Raw genomic sequence first — 18,435 nt, 5'->3', positions numbered from 1 at the left:
GATATACATTGTATTTGGACTTGTTTCCAATCCTTGTTTCCAATTATTAATCTAACTCTGTTATTTTGACTCTGTGGACAGGACTGTACATAGTGTCAGCTGCATTCGAACTCTGCCAGGAGATTGACGTGTTTGGCTTCTAGTTCTACGAGACGTCGCTAGAGGGCGTCCCCGCACCGTACCACTACCACAATGACGTCATCTTCGGCACACGACACAGTCGCTTCAAAGAGTTTCACGACCTCGTGAATTTTCACGAGATGGGAAATTTAAAGATGCACTTTGGGAGGTGCAAATCCTGATAAGAAGATAGGCAAATGACCTGCGGAATTCACCTATCACTTTTACTTTAAACTTAAATGCTTTTTTTATCATATGGGGGCGCCGCCATCCTTGGTTTGAAACCATCAGATGAATTTGAAGTTATTAAAATATTTGATATACAAATATTTATCATCACTGGTTGTGATAAAAAGAAATTTCTGTGTAAACCCGTTGTCTTAGGGTAAACGTTTGCCTTATTTTGAATATTGTAACTTGCACTCATATATTTTTTATGGAACGAAACAGAGAATGCCGAAGGCAATTGTTTTGTGCGTTTATTCGTTATGATGCACGTGTCAGTTCTCGTTGGCATGGGAGAGTTCGCGAGGTCCGATCTTCAATTACAGTTTGACAAAACTAGAAATATGTAGCTCTAAATCTAATGAAAGGCAGGCTGTATCATTACACTCATTAAAATACACTCATAAGTCTGTTAAACAAATCATACATGAGTTGCAAAGATGTTTGTCCAAGGAGGGTGTCAGTTCGTGGTGTCGGTGACGAATGTGTAGCTCAATGTTCATCGAAGTCTCCTTTGGCTCTCTAGCGTGCATGCGATTTAAAAAACAAAAACAAAACCCAAGTCAAAAGCCCTAACAGATGGCATGACATTCCTACAGTCAGACAGCCTAACGCGTACGATTAGACTAATTTCAAATTAACATCAAACCGAGAGCTTCATTGCTCTCTTATGTGATGAAGTTAAATAAGAAAATGTTCTTAATTTCATACAATGATTTAGCACCGCGAGGCTCAGCTGCTAAACTGAAATTCGTGTATAGACGGCATATTAAAGTGTCAGCAAGACGAGGCAAGCCTGGTTATGTTGGTCCTACAACGGTCTAAGTCAGTACGCACAAAGGCAGCCTTTCCTGCATCTAGTCTATCTAAACTGCGCAAAGCATTGTGGGTATACTTTAAGTTAACCATTTACGTATGCACATTATGCCGTGCGCATGTGTCGTGCGTAGGGGTGCAGGCCAGTAAATCGGTCCGAAATTACCTACGCCGGCCAAGTCACGATTTGAATTCCCTCAAATTCTCCGGTATTAGAGCATTTTGAAGGACGTGAACTAGATAATTTGTAAAAAGAAAAGAAGGTTGGAAGCCGTGAAGAAGAGTGCGAGCTCGTATTTCTGTGAAATGTGGATGAAATTAGGTCCTAAAATGGCTCTATTTTGCATGGAGCGTGGATGTCCATTTTCAAAATGGCGATGGGCTGTGTATTATTACTTGCACTCAACCTGGCACTCCTCCCATTTCCATTTTGCTTATATAACATGTAATGTGATACTGATACCAGGGTGAGAGAGCAGGTAGTGGTGGGAGCTTGACACCATGGGGACGAGGTTGAGTTATAACCGGACTCTACAAATACAGAGCTCAAGAATTAAATAACGGTTGATCCGGGAGGGGGGGGGGGGAAGGGCGGAACGGGGTCCATCCCCCACCAAGGAAAAGAGAATCCCATGAAAAAAAAAATAGTTAGTGACGTTGCAAAAAAGGGCAGCCACTGCGCACACCACCCACAAAACTCAACAAAATACATATGCCCCCTTGCTTTTCATATTAAATTTGGGGCGGAACAGTTTTGGACCCACTTTTTCGGGGAGCAAAAAAAAGCAATTTGACCTCCAAAAAACAAACCGAGTTCTGAATTTGGCCTTGGGAATAGAGGGCAGTAGTGGGTAGGCCTATGACCAATCGGTAAGTGCAACTCTCGCGATTCAACGCCTGTGTCTCGCATATACCCGAGGGCGCCATCAATTTATTGCAGTACGGAGCCGGGGTTCAGTAGAGGTCAAGGAATTTTACGCTGACGGGGTCGTAAGTCGGTGCCAATACCACTCACTCGCCTTAGCTGGTAAGTACTTGAAGGAAGAAAATTTTGTATGGCTGTGTCAAACAGATCAAAGCCAAGAAGTAGCACACGAAACGTGCGTGGCTCTGTGACATTTCGTGTGGCAATACTCAGAGGTAAGAACTATATAGTGGCTCATTAGCTTACACTGAACAAGGGACAATTTCATGGGGCTGCCGGCTGAATGGTTTGCCATAAGTTAGTTCTACTACAGGACACGCTCTGTGTAACAGAAAAAATGCTGTTACAGTTCAGAAACTATATTGAATTGATGAACCTAAACAATTTCCTGTTTACAGATACAGAGGTAGTAGTGTAAGTGTACGGAGGAAAACGAACAGTAGAATCTATATGAGCCTATATCCTTCCCGGAGAAATAGCTTGAGAAATGGCTGGCCAAGGGTGCTTTATTTCAGTGGTTCATGTTTCTTGTACAACTAGATCTCCATTTATTGAACACACAACGAAATACTCGACTACAGTGGCGTAGCAAGTTCATTTTGATTGGGTGCAGGTGGGGTACGTACACGTGAAAAAGGGCACTCACCTCATCTGTGCTGAAAGGTATAGGGACGGCCTCCGTAAATGCAGGCGCTCATGCGAACTATTCAATTGTTCCCATATTTTTCACGTGTGCCCTTGTAAAAAAGGGCAAGGTAAAAAAGGCACTCGTTACGAGATAATTGAAATGTGTGGAGGTGAAAAAAACCCCACGTAACCCCCATTCAAACTCAAATATAAAGATATCTAGGTTTAAATTAAAAGTCTATTTATGCACCACAGGGTTTGGCATAAGTGCTACTATTATGTATAAAGCACAACCAGGAAATTATTTAAGCACTTATTAGAATAATTAGGCCCTACTACAAATTATGTCGCATGTGAAAAGTGCCCTCCCCCCCAAAAAAAATTATATAATATAAAATAACAAAACATTTAAACAAATAATGATGAACACAAAAAAAGACAAGTAATCTTAAATAAATAAATAAATAAAAAAAGAAGAAAAGAAAAACGTCGTAGATATGCTGGTATACGACTTCATATTTAATGTGAATCACTACTGTGGCTTTATTTCCAGCGGTGAATTATTATGCAGCAGCAGTCCCGTTAAAAAAAGGTATTTTTTTATTGTCCCGTCGCAAATTAACTGATGCGACGGGATCATCTTTACGAGCGAAGTTTATTTTCCTGCGGTACGAAGTATAGCAGGAAAAATTTGCCTGTATTTACTCACAAGCTTGATGCTTGAGTGATCAGGATGAAGAATAGGGTTAATTTAAATAGAATGTCAGTGAGGACGTAATCGAGTAAAGGGCGTGTGTGGCCGTGGTATGGCCACTCTAGCCTGCGTCCACCACGCGCTAGGTCGGTATTTTGTCATAACGACCATAATACATGGTATATTTTATTTAAAAGAAGATGAGACACTTTGAGTATGTATACGTACCAGTAAATTATGCATTCAAGAATTACACAATGTATAAGGGACAGGCCTCAAGGTTTTCCAGAGTTTTACCTCATAGAGTTTTATCTCTGGTTTTTCACCCTGGGCAAAGCCAGTTATACAGCGAAATCATAGATCTATACTAATACAGCATTAATCAAAATATAAGTTACAGCAGCGTTATTGAAAGTGAGCTATATACGAAGACTTCAATCGTTGAAAAAGAGCTTCCATCGAATGTTTTTGTTATTACAATGTATCATACAGCAATTTGAATGTAAACATGATTGTGATTTTTGAACTGTATTAATGAACTGAAAATAAATCAGCCGACGCTAGCCATGGCGACAGGCTACATGCAACTAATTGTGATGTTTGCATGTATAATTATTGAGTGGTGAAAGGGACTATAGTTAGCGCAAGTAGTGCGCATATAGAACGGACACAATCAGCCTGCTGGCTATGCAATTGGATGCTAATACAAGGCAGAATCCTTGAACTCATAATTATTGTAGAGTGGCACAGGGCACCGTCGGGTTAACGGGTTTTTGTGCCACTCGTATAATAGGAACTATTACGGACCATTGTAGTCGGTACGCGTACGTGATATACGTGTGCGGCTTGGTTAAAGTTGCTTGTTAAAGAGGTTGTGGAATGCTCGAGGACATTTTCGTCATTTCCCGGGTATTATGTAGCCTAAGGCGTGATGAAATAAAAACGACTATTGCGTCTCTCATGAAATGAGTACAAAAGGTACTTTTGAGAGCTGTTTTATGTGCAATTTGTGTAAAATTCGTCGATGGGGCAGCAAACAAAACATAGTAAATCGTGACGTAATAAACAGGACTCCCTAGCAGCGTAGTATAAACGAGTCCTGTTTATACGTCACGATTTTTCCTGATTTTACGAAGAACCCGACGACTGTTGATTTCAATTATGCACTCGACGACCAACACATTACTCGATGAATTTCAGTTTTATAAACATCAACGCACATTACAAAAGAATGGGACTTTGTCATTATGATATATATGGGTCTACTCTACAATTAAAAAAATATGTAAAAACAAAACGACTTTCAGCATTCCACAACCTCTTTAAAACCATGCATTGCATGGTTATTTCATCGGACTTACCATGGGAAATGTGAATGGTGCAATAACAACACAAAATAGTGATGAACAGGCAACTTTCCCGAGCCGCGCTTACGTATCACGTGCCCGCGCCATTTTTATGGCACCTAATGTATGACGAGTTGTGGATATTTATGTTGTTGTTTCATTTCTTTCTTGGATTTTGTTGAGTCAGTTTCTGTCTGTTGACCCGAAGTCATGATGTTCACGAACAAAGCGAGGATGACCACAGTACTCGTCATCTGCGTCCTAACAATGGTGTTCTACATCGGTGTTCATCAAGGTACGTACGGTACAATTATGTTTCCGGTAGTGCAACCCCCCCACCCCCCGCAAGGCCTTTTTGTCTTAATGTACAGAATCCTGCAAACAAGCGACAGTTTTTTCAATTCGCGTCTCGATTAGGACGACACGCCTTATTGGGGCGATAATTTGGTGTCACCCTATTGCTAAAACGACCCTTAGGACAAGGAATGTTCGTGTCGCAAACCATTTAGATCGATTCCTCGTGGTCCAATTAGTAAAAACAACTAATTTCGTGGAGAAAGGATAAATAAGGTATACTTGGGTGAGGTGACAGTTTAGGTTCGTGCACAAGTCTATGGGAAAGTCGCCCTATTATAGCATTTAGAGTAATTATTATTAATATCATTAATATAAAATGGTTTATTTGTTTCTAAAGACAAGATGTGGCAATCACAGATTGCATCAAGTCGAGACAAAAAACAAATCTAGTTCACAGTACTTATAAATACAAACAAATAAAATAGAAGTAAACAAGTACAAAAAATAACAATTGCCCAAATGTCATGCACCCCTAAAACTTGCTAGTCCCAGCTTCAGGCCTAATACTGCCCAGCTCCAAAAGTACCAGTAACTTACAAGTCCCAAACTTCATTAACATTTGAGGGCTCACGAGTATTTTTAGACCCGTCTTGGAAAAAAAAAGCGCGGGGGGGGGGGGGGGGGGGGGATAGGGTTGGACCTCATCTGACGCCGGGTGCTTTTCTTGCTAAAATGTACTCCACGCGTAGTTGCGTTTTTGCCACCTTGCTGGCAGTTTCTATTGTGCAATGTACACACATTTTATTTGCATCGGCCCTTTTCTGTTTTCCCCTTTTCTCCGCGCTCTCTCTTTCTTTTTAAAGGGGTGGATGTTGTGTGGTGGAGGGGGTGGGGGCACAACCCCATCGATCACTGGTTTCAGATCATGCCGATCACGAAAACAAGGGTTGGTTGTCATAATTGGTTTTTCTACCCCAAACATCGTAGTTTTAAGAAAATGAACGGTTTATAAGTATAATTTTCCATTAGGACTATCGGTTACAACTACTCGGTAAAGGTGGAAATTGTTCAAGCATATAAAAAAGGGTTTTTTTTTCTTCAGGGCGCGTCAGTGAATACGTGAAGATTGCATTGGGCTACCTCGACGATGACGTCAATCCCCCAGATGTTATGACCAGAAACGGAACATTATTCGAACGTCAACCTGTCCAACAAATTGTCACCGGCATCGCAAAAATCGACGCTGAAGAAGAAACAGTGCACGAAAGAAGCGACGTAGTCGGAGTCGGTGGGACCATGATCGATTTAGAGACTGCCGAGCCAAAAGAGCTGATGAATCGGATGGTGATAGTGACTGCGATATCGCAGAATCATTTGAAGGAATCGAAGGGAATGATCGGCAGCGTGCAGGAATTCCTGCCACACACTAGAATCATAATGTATGACCTGGGCCTTACTCCAAGAGGTATTAAACAGGTTAGAATGTTAATCAAATTATGCATTTTTTTTAGTGAATGGCCCCCAAACAAACTTAGTTCCATACCAAAATGTAATCGATTGCGGTATATACTCGTTGCTATAATGGGACTCGAACCAACCAGCGGACCCGTCAAGCGCGGTGGTTGAGTTGTAAGACGTCTGCATTTTGCAAGCAGGAGGTCGTGGGTTCGAGTTCTTCCCGGAGTAAGCTTGTTGGTTTTTCTCGCGAGCTCTTGGACAGCATCGAGTATTATTAGCCGTGTGGTTGCAAAGGCTTCGCGTCTAGCGTTTTTAGGCAATATTTAATCCGATGACGCATATTGCGACGCTAAAAACAGAACAGTGAAATCAATGCACCTCGAAACAAGGTTTTTTCAACGTTCTGTTTTTTAGAAAATATGCTCAGTATGATTGAAATGTTAAATTTTAACAGAACAAATTTTAACGAAAAAAAATTTAAACTTAATGTCAGTGCAAAACTAATCACTGCTATTGAAGCCCAAACGTCCATAGTCACTGGTAAAACTGACCTAAAATGTCGTGCAAACATCATTCGAAAAGGTCCCTAAATTTTTTTACTTGTCTCAATTTCTAGGAATCCTCACCAGTCGTTATTTCACGAGTAGTTGAACGCTAATATCATCTTCGTACATTCCAATTTTTAGCTCAATCTGTTTTAGCAAACGCTAGAATTACCCCTTGAACTAGCTCCAAGGCAAACCTCACTGGACTAGGACTTTTTGAGACCAAAACATAACGTGTTTTTTCAGGTTAGCCGATTTTGCCGCAACAGTGATGATGAAGCGCATGATTAGCATATTCATTAGCGTGACTCGGCGTGACTTCGCGCGGGTCTCGGTACCGACCAATGGGAGCTGGGGAAAAAGGGTGATATTTATTAATAATAAATTGTGAAGGAGGCGATAGTGCACATTTTTACTGCACACCATACGCCTAATGATAAGAACCATATAAATATTCGTGAGGCTTGAAAAGATAAGCATATAATGCAAACACCAGTGTTATAGCTTAAAAACATGGACGTACCCAAGCATGTTTTTCCAATTTCCAATTTCAAAGAAAAATACTGAACATGTCGATTTTTGCACGTAGTCATTATAATGGAAACAAACCCTGGGAGTTACATGGAGATACGGTCTTCCAAACGGGAGAAATTCATTTAGTTACATGTGAGCTTACTTATGGGAGCTAGGCGGGGAGCGAATTGCGAATTGCGAACATGCATATCTAATGCCTTGTTCTCCACACCACAAACCGAAGATAAGCTTTGTAGTGGACCAGCCAAAGTGGAATATTACACTGTGGACGACATTTTGGTAATAGCAGGCAACCCTGTCAGATCAAATAGTCAAAGAATGGAGAAGAAAATGTAGGTGGATGCCACCCTAATTTGACCCAAAATATACCTTATTTGCATAAATTATTAAACTCTGCAGTGTAATATATTTATTCATATATTTGAATAATATTCTTTATTTTTTTATTTTTTTGAAAAGTATATTCTGGTCATCCTTCTAATATCCTCACTTTAATAACATTTTTCTTAAGCATATGAGGACATAGTAACGATCCAAAATGGCTACTTTTATACCCATTTGTTGTGTGCATTTACCTTATCTTCAGATATCATTAAGTAGGAAACCCTTTACTAATTAGGCCAATTAACGGACACTTCGTTTTCCCCGTTTTGTTCGCTGGGCTTAATATCACCATGTTGTTATTCCTCACATGATTTTCCATAAGGTTTTAATAGGGTAACTGCGCCATTAAGCAACTTGGTGCTTTTGAAGCTCATCAAAACTGAGGTTTAGCAAGAATACTTGAATATATCTAAAGACAAGGTAAAAGATATCTAAAGACAACATAACAAATGTACCCAAATATGGGGGGGGGGGGATATATGACATGGTAGGCATTAACGATTTATGCAAATTAGACATTAAGGGTCAAACTTAACGATGGCATCCACACACATCTTGTTTGTTATGGTTCAAAGAATTGATCTAGCATGGATGCAAGCTATTGCCGAAAAATGCCGTGAATTTTTTTTCTAGAGAACTTTTCCACATTTGGCTGGCCTACTATTACGTTTGGTGAGAAATTTTCCTTCAGGCTGCACTTTAGTAATATTAAAAGGTAAAATCAGAAGAAGTGAAAAACGCTCACTGGGATTCGAACTCGGATCACCTCCGAGCCAGGACTACTTCAAACCAGTCCACGAATCAGCTTCCAATCGTTGGTGATTTAAACACATTCATTACTTGTTATATAACTTATTCTCTAAAGCCCTGGACATCATGAATACGCATTGTAGAGAGAGCGCCCTCCTTTGATACCGTCGGGTCTCGTTTGGGAAACACGACGTCATTTTTTTGTCTCGGACCTACACAAAACAAAAATCCACAAAAAACATCGAACAAGGCCACCGACTACCAACCCTGTGTTGTTCTATGCGTTTGACTTCCAGTTCTATCTTACTGAAGTGTCATACTCATGCCGCCATTACTTAGTGCCTTTGAACTACCTTCAAGACACATTGTTCCATTAAAATGAGCCCTACCATTTGTTTGTTTTTATCTTTAGGTGAGACGTCTTTGCAATGTAGAACTTCGAACGTTTGATTTCAGCATGTATCCGTCACACGTCAGGAATCTCTTAAAGTTCGCGTGGAAACCGCTTATAATTCAGGTAAATTTTACCGAAGAAATGACACAAATACTTGAGGATTTTCACGTGCCCACGCTCCTTCATTCCTTTAGTCTCTTTTCAATGTCGATTGTGGCTAAAATAAATGTTATAATTTGTCTCCTTCGGGTGAATCTTTCAAACGCTCAGAATGAAAACGACAGGAAGTTTTCGAAATGTTTCATATGGTCAATACCATCGTCAATACCTAGAACAGCAGTTAAATCCAGTGAAAGTACATTAAGACAACCATACAGTTTTAATAGGAGCTGAAGCAGCGAGCATATTTAAGCTGCATTGCCCGAGGCGTTCGGTTGCGAGACAAATTCAGTTTCAAATGGCGACATAGAAGAAATGTTATACAGTTTGTGAATCGTATACCTATAGGTCATAACAGAGCACCGAAAAGTCGCAGATCATGCAGAGACCGACACCAGATACAGGGTGAGTAATAAAAGCGGAGCCCAACCCCCCCCAAAAATATATTTCATATTTAAAAAATACATAGCACGAAACATAATATTTGCTGAAAAGCCAATTTCACTTTTAGATGAAAAAAATACTTAAATTGCTCAATCCGTTCAAAGAATATCACCATTTAAACGCAATGGCCCTAAAACCTGTTTCGTCCAACAAGAAAAGCAGTTTATTGTGTATTTTGACTGTTTGGAACAACAAAGAAAATGACACAGAATACTTGTCCGAACAACTGTCAACAACTGTAGTTCACAATATCTTTATTAATAACCGTGGTTCGACAAACAATATGATTTGTAAAATCCACTTTTTTAAAAGACGGTCCTTCAAAAGGACTTTGTTGAACATGTTAAACTTTGAAACTAAGGTTTTATCGCTGGTGAAGTTTGCAGACAATTGTGACGACGATTATTGAAATTGCATTTTGGACGGATGAGGTTTTGGGGTCATTGTGCTTATACTTTGAACGGTTGGAGCAATATCAGTAATTTGTTTCATCTAAAAGTAGCTTATGACATTGGCTTTCGGGTCATGATTATATTTGGTGCTACATATTTTTTTTCAAATATGAAATATAATTTTGGGGGTTTGGGTTCTGCTTTTTTTGAACTCACCCTGTATAACCGTCATTTTAATTGGTAAACAGACATGACCTTCCCTCAGCTATTAAGCTGCAACAGTTGCCTAGGAATGCACGCAAACCCATTGATAATATAATACTCTCATCCAAAAAAAACCAGACTCAGTGTGTTTGAAATATCCATAAATGAACTCAATATCTTTTGCACAATTTGCAGGGAGCGTTGAATGAGTTTGGCATCGTCTTTTGGTGCGATGCGTCGGCGCGATTCAAGAGAAATCCACTGGTCCTGTTCACATTGCTAAAGGAGCAACACGGCTTCATGCGCCGAGTCGTTCAGTACAAACCTGATTACATGCTGATTCGTACTCACCCTAAGATGTTTGAGGCACTAGGCATAGACAGGGAAAACTTCAAGAAGGACGGCGACTACGCCATGTGCATCGAGGCCAACCGCCTGCTGTTTGTGAACAGCGCCCTCGTGCGAAGGAACATCATCGAGCCTTGGGTGGACTGTGCACTTAGGCCCGCCTGCATCGCCCCGAATGGGAGCGTCATACGGCAATTCATGGCGGGACCAAAGCTGTACACGCACCGTTTTGATCAGGCCGCACTCGCCCTAATCATCTACAAGAATCTGAGGGGTGTGTTCAAGGAGCAAAATGACCGGTCGGAACTGTTTCAAGACGTTGTTAAAGTGGCCCGTTCCAGTGAAGGCTACGAAAAGGCGAAGGTCTGCAACCAGTCACTGACAGTCAGTGACTGGTTACCTATCTTCCCCAATGACTGGTAACTTAGCTCTACTAGTCTTCGTTTTATATTTCTAGCATCAGCTGTATTTAGCGGTGCCGTTAGATGTATAGCCCATTATCATGTTTCGGCCATCTTGATTTTTTCGCATTCAAATCAACGTAACCAAAGCGATGCTGGTTCTTAAACGCTTTATTAAGGGCCTCCCCTGGTATCAGGCGTGTATCAATGGGTGTTGTTTGCCCGTTGCAAAACAGAATTTTCGTCCCGTTTAATACGTCTTCACCGTCCTGATTTTACTTCTATCAACGTCCCGATTTGCTTTTCAAATCTGCATCCCGTGGCAATCTGCCATTCTGCACCCCCGGCTGCCGCAAAGGGTGTACGCTTTGACATTTTGGACATTAAAAACAGGACAAAAACAATAGAATGATAAAAAAGAAATGAATTCGAACGTAATGAAATTCCCACTTTATGAGGAAAAAAATCCTCCAAAGCTTTAGATTAGAACAAAAAAAACCCCATTTGAACCCACACCACGAGGATCCCCAGCGGTACAAAATCAAGACTCTACCGATTGAGCAGGAAATTCATGGTAATACCTGCGTACGTCTCATAATAAGTAAAGAGGGCTCTAGACCACCATGTATTGTGGATGTTGTTTTTGGAAAAAAATGATTTGCCCCCGGCTATGCCACTGCCTACTTTATTTGAAGGAACTGCAAGTAATCTAGGAACGATTGAACGATCTGGCAGGGAAGCACGGCATCTCAACGCCTCAGTGATTCCTGCTTACTTGAACTTGAACTGTACAGCTTGTTGAACCATTCCATGCAAAGGACGGACTTCAAAACCATTATCCCTGTCTGTGTATTGTCAGACATGTTCAGAGGTTTTAAAGGCCCTTCGTGATCTTTCGTGATTATTGAACTAAAAACATTTTTATGATAACATTAAAAATACATGTAAATAAAACTTCGTCAGGAAAAGTAAACATGTGGAGAGGGCGGTCATATTTGTAATTTGTCGCCACGTCGTTATGTCTACTTTGACGCAACGCCACGCTTTATTTTCAATGTTTGAGTCTCTCTACATGTTGTTACGTAATACGTTGGCCAGTGTTGGCCATTGTATTGTTGGCCAGTGTTGTCGCAAGAGATCATAAACACAGCCTGCGAAGCGTGACTGTCGCGACCACTAAATGAAGTTGAAGCAATATTAATATTATGTTAACATACAACGGAATTTCCAATGAAGACTGGAGGCCCAACCAGTGAAGACATGGTGCTTGTCCCTTTACAGGTATAATACATTTCTTTGCGGTAGTATAATCATGGATGAATATAATATGTATGTGTTTATTCCTCCATGTAAAAAAAAAAACAATGCTCGATCTAATGCGTTTTACTCTGATTTAACAACCAGAGGACGACATGTGCATGTATAGTGTTAAAGGCGTAGGCAGAAGGCGATGGATTGACATTGCTTGGATAGGCATGAGTAAGTGCATTCATTGTTACTAAATGTTAAAATGTTAAAATACATCTGACCACGCTCTGAGGTATGCTCTAACACAGACCGGCACCTTGAGTGCAGAAAAAACTACCATGCAAAACCTAATCAGGCCAACATTATATTACTCATTTGTTTTAGCTGACAAAATGGGGAGGACCCAAGATTTTTGCGGGGGGGGGGGGGGGGTTTCATATCAGCAAAACATTCTTAAATGTAGACAGTTTTTTTTGTCTTTTTGGGGGGGGGGGGTGTCAGAGCAGGGCGGTTTTTTGCATTATTTTTTTGGAATTTTTATGAAAAATATTTTTTATGACAGAGCTTGGGGAGGGGGGTTAAAGTTCTTATTATAGTATTTCGCTCACCAGCCAAGTTTGAGGTCTGAATTCAATTTTAAAGGAGACTTTTTTCAACATTTTGCACCCGAGAGTGATGCCAAGTGATTTCAATTTGAAGCTAATACTAGACTGGTACGTGTCCAACTTTTTGAAAAGATTGACCCTTCAGTAGTCTTGAGGCATGACTGGGGAGAATGTGTAGAAAAAGATAGACTAGGTCCCAGATGTTTCTTTTCACACGGTTGGTTGATGCATTACTAAAGGGGTGTTGGACTGGTTGTTTCATGTGCCAGTCTATTTTCTTGTATTGCATGTTTTCAATAGCTGAAGTTTTGGGACTCTCATACACAGTGTTGAGAGTCCCAAATTTTCGGACTACATGTAGGCCTATACATTCGCCACACAATAAGAAGCAAATGTTATGCTGAAAGAAATGAAAGACAGTGGGAATTCTGGGTTGTTTACTACATTGTACAAAACTTAATTTCTTTTCTTCCATACCACTTTCAAGGTGTAGCAACTGTGATACTGTTGGTGACGTAATCTGCAAGGCTATAAACCTCTACGGCATGTTGCGATGGCCAGTCAGACTCTTCTGTACATGAAACTCGCCTTATCTGTGTTGATAGTCCTCTGTGCTGCGATGGTCGGGTACCACGTCTTCATGAAACAAGGTGTGATGTACACGAAATGACCATATTTTAACCCTAAAAGGGCCGCGGCGGAATTCGTCCTCCCCCTCAACTTTGTCCACTAAAGCCTTAAATTGTTTTAATTTTAATTAAAAAATTATGAATAATTAATTAGCCATAATTCCAAAATCTTTTGACTATAGTCATGAAATGTCCTGGGTATGTTTATGATGAGTTGCTCTATGCATGTACAAAGTTTCAAATTTTTTTCGTCACTCGATGGTTGAGATTTTAGGGGGGGGGGGGGAATCCGCCCGCCGGCTGAGAGATGGTCAAAATGACCCGGCCTGATTAGGGTTAGGCAAAATGGTGTATTTTTTATGAATTGATTTCAAACTTTCTGTTTCATTCACAGACTACATGGAGAAATCTCTGAAACAAGTACCCACTGAGGTAACTCGTGACCCCGATGACGTCAGATTGTCTGGGGTCATTCCTCGCAACAGCTCGACGGTTGAAAGGAAACTAATCAAAGACATTGACAATGAGTCCAGAGATATCGATACTGGTCAAGTTCGACGCAACGGAGTAATCGAAGAGGTTGGAATCGATGAGCGCATGATAGGTTTGGTCACTGCGGATCCAAGAGAACTCATGAATCGGACGGTAATAGTGACTGCGATATCGCAGAATCATTTGAAGGAATCGATGGGAATGATCGCCAGCGTGCAGGAATTCCTGCCGAACACTAGAATCGTAATGTACAACCTTGGACTCAATACAGCAGGTATCCAACAGGTAAGAAGCAATGGTCATATGAAGACATGCTGGAAATGACTTAACATAAACGCCTATTGGAACAAGTGAAATGTCAATGCTAATGCAACTGAAGGTACGTATAACATTGACATTAACCCGTAAAGGACCTACCGTACCGATTTAATGAGAACAACCTTGCTGAAGGTCAGGACATGGATGGTACAAAATACCCTGTGAAAATATCCCTCCTGAAACTGTATTGTAGGGAAGAATATAATTGAGGGTTATGTTTTAAGTGTGCCTGAGGACACACTTTTATACTTTTGTTACAAACGGAAGTTCAGTAACGTGAAACAATGAGTTTGCATATGTTTTTTCCTGTTTTATGAAAAAGGGGTAGTATATCTTAGCTGCTGAGCTAAATATTCCAAGGGTGTTGTGATGCACCCTACTTAGGATTTTGAACATTGTTCTGTTCAAACAAGAACCTTCACAAAAAAAATGAAGTTACGTGCGTGCCTTTAAAGGTTTTGTTTCTCTTACTACACGTACTAGGTAAAACGGCTCTGCAACGTTGAACTCCGAAGCTTTAACTTTGCCAAGTACCCGCCGCATGTACGAAATCTCCACACATACTCATGGAAACCTCTGATCATACAGGTGGGTGGAAGACGTTGTCAAGAATGACTCCAATAGACTGCTAAATTCACCGCGTATTGATTCGGACAGTGTTTACGTTTAGGTAAACACAGAGAGATTATTGGAGGTATTTAGGTAAATACAGAGAGATTATTGGAGATGGACCTGATCGAGGTTTATAAGATCCTCAACGGCTTGGAAGGCATTGAGGAGAGCAAGCTCTTCCAGAGACATGACAACCCATTCCAAGTCAGAGGTCACAACCTAAAGCTCTACAAACCAGGATTAAAGAAAGGGTTGAACTGCAGAAAAAAACTTCTTGTCCATCCGAGTTATTTCTGAATGGAACAACCTCCCATCACATGTGGTGAATGCAACCTCAACAAACCTGTTTAAGAACCATCTTGATACCTACTGGAAAGAAATTGGATATGGGGTCACAAAGGCTTAGCCTATTCTATTCCCATCAACCTAACTAAGTAAGTAAGTAAGGTACGCGTTATTAACACACGGGAACTATTTGACCGTTTATCAAATAATCATGCACTGACGGCATTGTACTTTTAACAAAACCACAGCGAGCAGGTGGACTTATACCCCCGATGAAATAATATTACTGATGCTATATTGCACACTGATTCCTGTCACTTGGATAATTGTTTTTTAAATGACGATGAATTAATATGAGTGTTACTGCGCTTCAGAAAGTTCAAACTCGGTTGACAAACAGATAAAATATGAAGACTAGCAATCTCAATTGGAGAGATTATACCATGGTCGTGACTGTCAAAAACCTTGTCTCTGCCGCTGAGGGTCACGATGTTATGCAGTTTAAGTTCTGAGTTCAGCGCATGGACTAAAGTAATGTCAAGTGCATATTTATGTTTACACCGCCAAACAGGAGACATTGGATGAATTTGGTGTCATCTTTTGGTGCGATGCATCAGCACGTTACCAGCAGGATCCACTGGTCCTCTTCTCTCTGCTCAAGGAGCAGCAAGGCTTCATGAGACGAATCATGGAGTTCAAATCCAACAAGATGTTGGTAAGAACCCATCCGAAGATGTTCGAAGCCATAGGCATCGACAGGGAGCAGTTCCGTGCAGATGCCGGCTACGCAATGTGCTTTGAGGCCAACCGACTGTTGTTTGTAAACAGCGCCCTCGTGCGGACAAAAATCATCGGACCCTGGGTGGACTGTGCGATGAACATGGCGTGCATCGCCCCAAAAGGTAGTGTGCTAGCGCAAAACCAGAAAGGTCCTCAGCGGTACACGCACCGCTTTGATCAGGCCGCGCTTGCCCTGGTCGCGTACAAGAACATGAGAGGTGTCTGGAATGCGAACAACGACCGGTCAGAACTCTTCCACGAGGTGGTCGGGCTGTCGCGATCTGCAGCTGGATCTGAAAAGGTACAATTCTGTAAAAGCTGAATGGGGTCGAACATCAAAATAATATTCACTATCCTTTCGGCCAAAAAAAAGTCTCCGGTTTGCCGTAGCCATGCGCGTCGGCAAAATGAAAAAAAAGTATTTGTTTTTTAATGAAAGATGATGTTTCAAAACCGCCAAATTCACTGGTTTGACAGGAATCCTGCTGCTGCACAATTTTAACGTGTTTTCAGATGGGCTAACGATCGAGAATAAGATTCATGTGGCCTCTCTGGACTCACATATATTTGCACTAAGTTTAGTCAGGCACCATTTGCAGTCATCAGCCGACATTTGAAGAATAAAAAAGGTAAAAAAAAGAAGCCGCGTCGCCCCACCACTTTTTGGGCAAGCTCCATTACCAGAAACCGGAGACTTTTTTTATGGGGGGGGGGGGGCCTTAAGAGCTCTGGCTAGTCTATAGTGTTGGGATCAGAGTTGTGTAGTCGAGTAATTTTTTTTCGAGTATCGAGTAACGCCGAGTACTTAGGTTACCGAGTACGACTACGAGTGCTTACGAGTACAAGTACAAGTCTCCGAGTGCGAGTACTTGTACTTTCGAGTACGAACACGAGTACCAGTATTTGTTGTACGAGTACGAGTGCTTCTATATTTCCAAATACGGCCATACGACAAATGGTTCATTGTGCGTAATTGGCCCAGGCCAAGTCAAAGTGATATACAGACTCACTCACGGCTGGCTGTTAAATGTGTTTGTCCGAACGTGCACTACAGAACAATCAGGAAACTTTGATTTGTCCTTCATAGTAAAGTAATGTAGTACATAAACCAAATACACGTAACTAAATTATGTTTGAAGAATTAACCATGCAATACAGCCACCCTCAAATACACACAACGAAGCACTATACTTTAAATAATATTATCTGGTTGATATCTCTGTGATAAAATTCCATGAAACAGATTTCCTCTTTATCTTAACGACGAATTCAGAATTCCACAAGTAGGGACACAAAATTATTTTTATTGACGAATCCAGACACGTGATCATTGTACACTCACAAAGCCCCCTTCAATGGAGAAACCGTTATGCACACTATTGTGCAAACAACTGTCCCGTACGGATTATCTTAACATTAGCTAGCATAATGCTGTCGCCATTGAAGGGGACCTTCGTGATAGAACTGTTAGCGTGCCAGGATTGGTTTGTATGCATGTTGTCGTTATTTTTGGGCTCCTATAGCATTTAAGAACCCCGTATAAAGTACTAATTACAAATTATCTATTTCTTTTTGTTCATACAAGTTTGTACACATTGTGAACAATGGCAACATTGAAATACAATGAATGAATGAATAACAAATCTAAATGAATGAATGAATAACATATATCAATCAAGCATTAATGTAAACAAACCACGGTAACGAGGGTTCCAACTTGACTGAAGCATTTAACTCTTCATTAACAATTTAGTACTCTGAGTATTGTTTAAATTCAAATTTCTGTTCGTTTTAATACAATCGTTTCTTATAACATATGTACTAAGAGAAATGATATTCAGATAATAAATCATGCAGGAGTGTATGAGTTAAATTGAATACTGAACTTGACACGCATTTAAGATGTCTGAACTCTAAAGCTCTAATGAGTTCATATTACAAGATTCAAGTTGCCAAGGGAAAATGAATGTTTCTGATCATTTCAAGCATCAAGAAGTCGATAACACAATAATTTTAGAAAATCAACCCATTATTGTTTTTTTCAAACCTGCATTGATGTCTTAAGGTCTTAAAATTGCAGGGCATTGCAATATGCAGATTTGTCAGAAAAGCAAAATACACACTCGTGTTTAATTTTATATAAGGATCTAGTGACCTTTGTTTAAAAACCTCTACGTTAAGCATGCACCCTTCGTTTGAACTGTGGATTTCACACCGAACTACATACCACAATCTAACATGGTGTTGTACAATGACATGTATATTTCATCGAATACTATTACATGGTAGTTTGTATCAATAGTTACGATCGGTTAAAGGCAGATTGGTGTTATTTTTGAACTACCGAGGCAAAATGAGGAATGTCACCCAAAACCTTGTTTTGAGTTGTCGACGGCTGAAGTC

The 18,435-nt window shown here is 40.6% G+C and overlaps 2 protein-coding genes across 3 annotated transcripts; both read left to right on the top strand.

Moving 5' to 3' along the window:
* Window positions 1–2,127: 2,127 nt before the first annotated feature.
* Window positions 2,128–14,318, top strand: LOC119731504. 2 transcript variants are annotated; one of them, XM_038204676.1, is made up of 7 exons: window positions 2,128–2,188; window positions 4,937–5,048; window positions 6,153–6,526; window positions 9,134–9,238; window positions 10,510–12,344; window positions 13,404–13,566; window positions 13,940–14,318. In XM_038204676.1, exons 2-5 carry the CDS (start codon window positions 4,964–4,966, stop codon window positions 11,083–11,085), a joined length of 1,140 nt encoding a protein of 379 aa, XP_038060604.1. In that variant the 5' UTR covers window positions 2,128–2,188; window positions 4,937–4,963; the 3' UTR covers window positions 11,086–12,344; window positions 13,404–13,566; window positions 13,940–14,318. The 2 variants fall into 2 exon arrangements, with proteins under 2 accessions (XP_038060604.1, XP_038060605.1); XM_038204677.1 differs by lacking the exons at window positions 13,404–13,566; window positions 13,940–14,318 and adding an exon at window positions 12,468–12,533.
* On the top strand, window positions 13,470–16,406 carry LOC119732344. The gene is made up of 4 exons (XM_038205802.1): window positions 13,470–13,566; window positions 13,940–14,322; window positions 15,058–15,171; window positions 15,824–16,406. Exons 1-4 carry the CDS (start codon window positions 13,470–13,472, stop codon window positions 16,352–16,354), a joined length of 1,125 nt encoding a protein of 374 aa, XP_038061730.1. The 3' UTR covers window positions 16,355–16,406.
* Window positions 16,407–18,435: the final 2,029 nt, after the last annotated feature.

This window comes from Patiria miniata, unplaced genomic scaffold, assembly GCF_015706575.1.
Source record: "Patiria miniata isolate m_02_andy unplaced genomic scaffold, ASM1570657v1 HiC_scaffold_24, whole genome shotgun sequence".
NCBI lineage: Eukaryota > Metazoa > Echinodermata > Asteroidea > Valvatida > Asterinidae > Patiria > Patiria miniata.
This window is presented reverse-complemented; position numbering and strand designations above follow the sequence as displayed.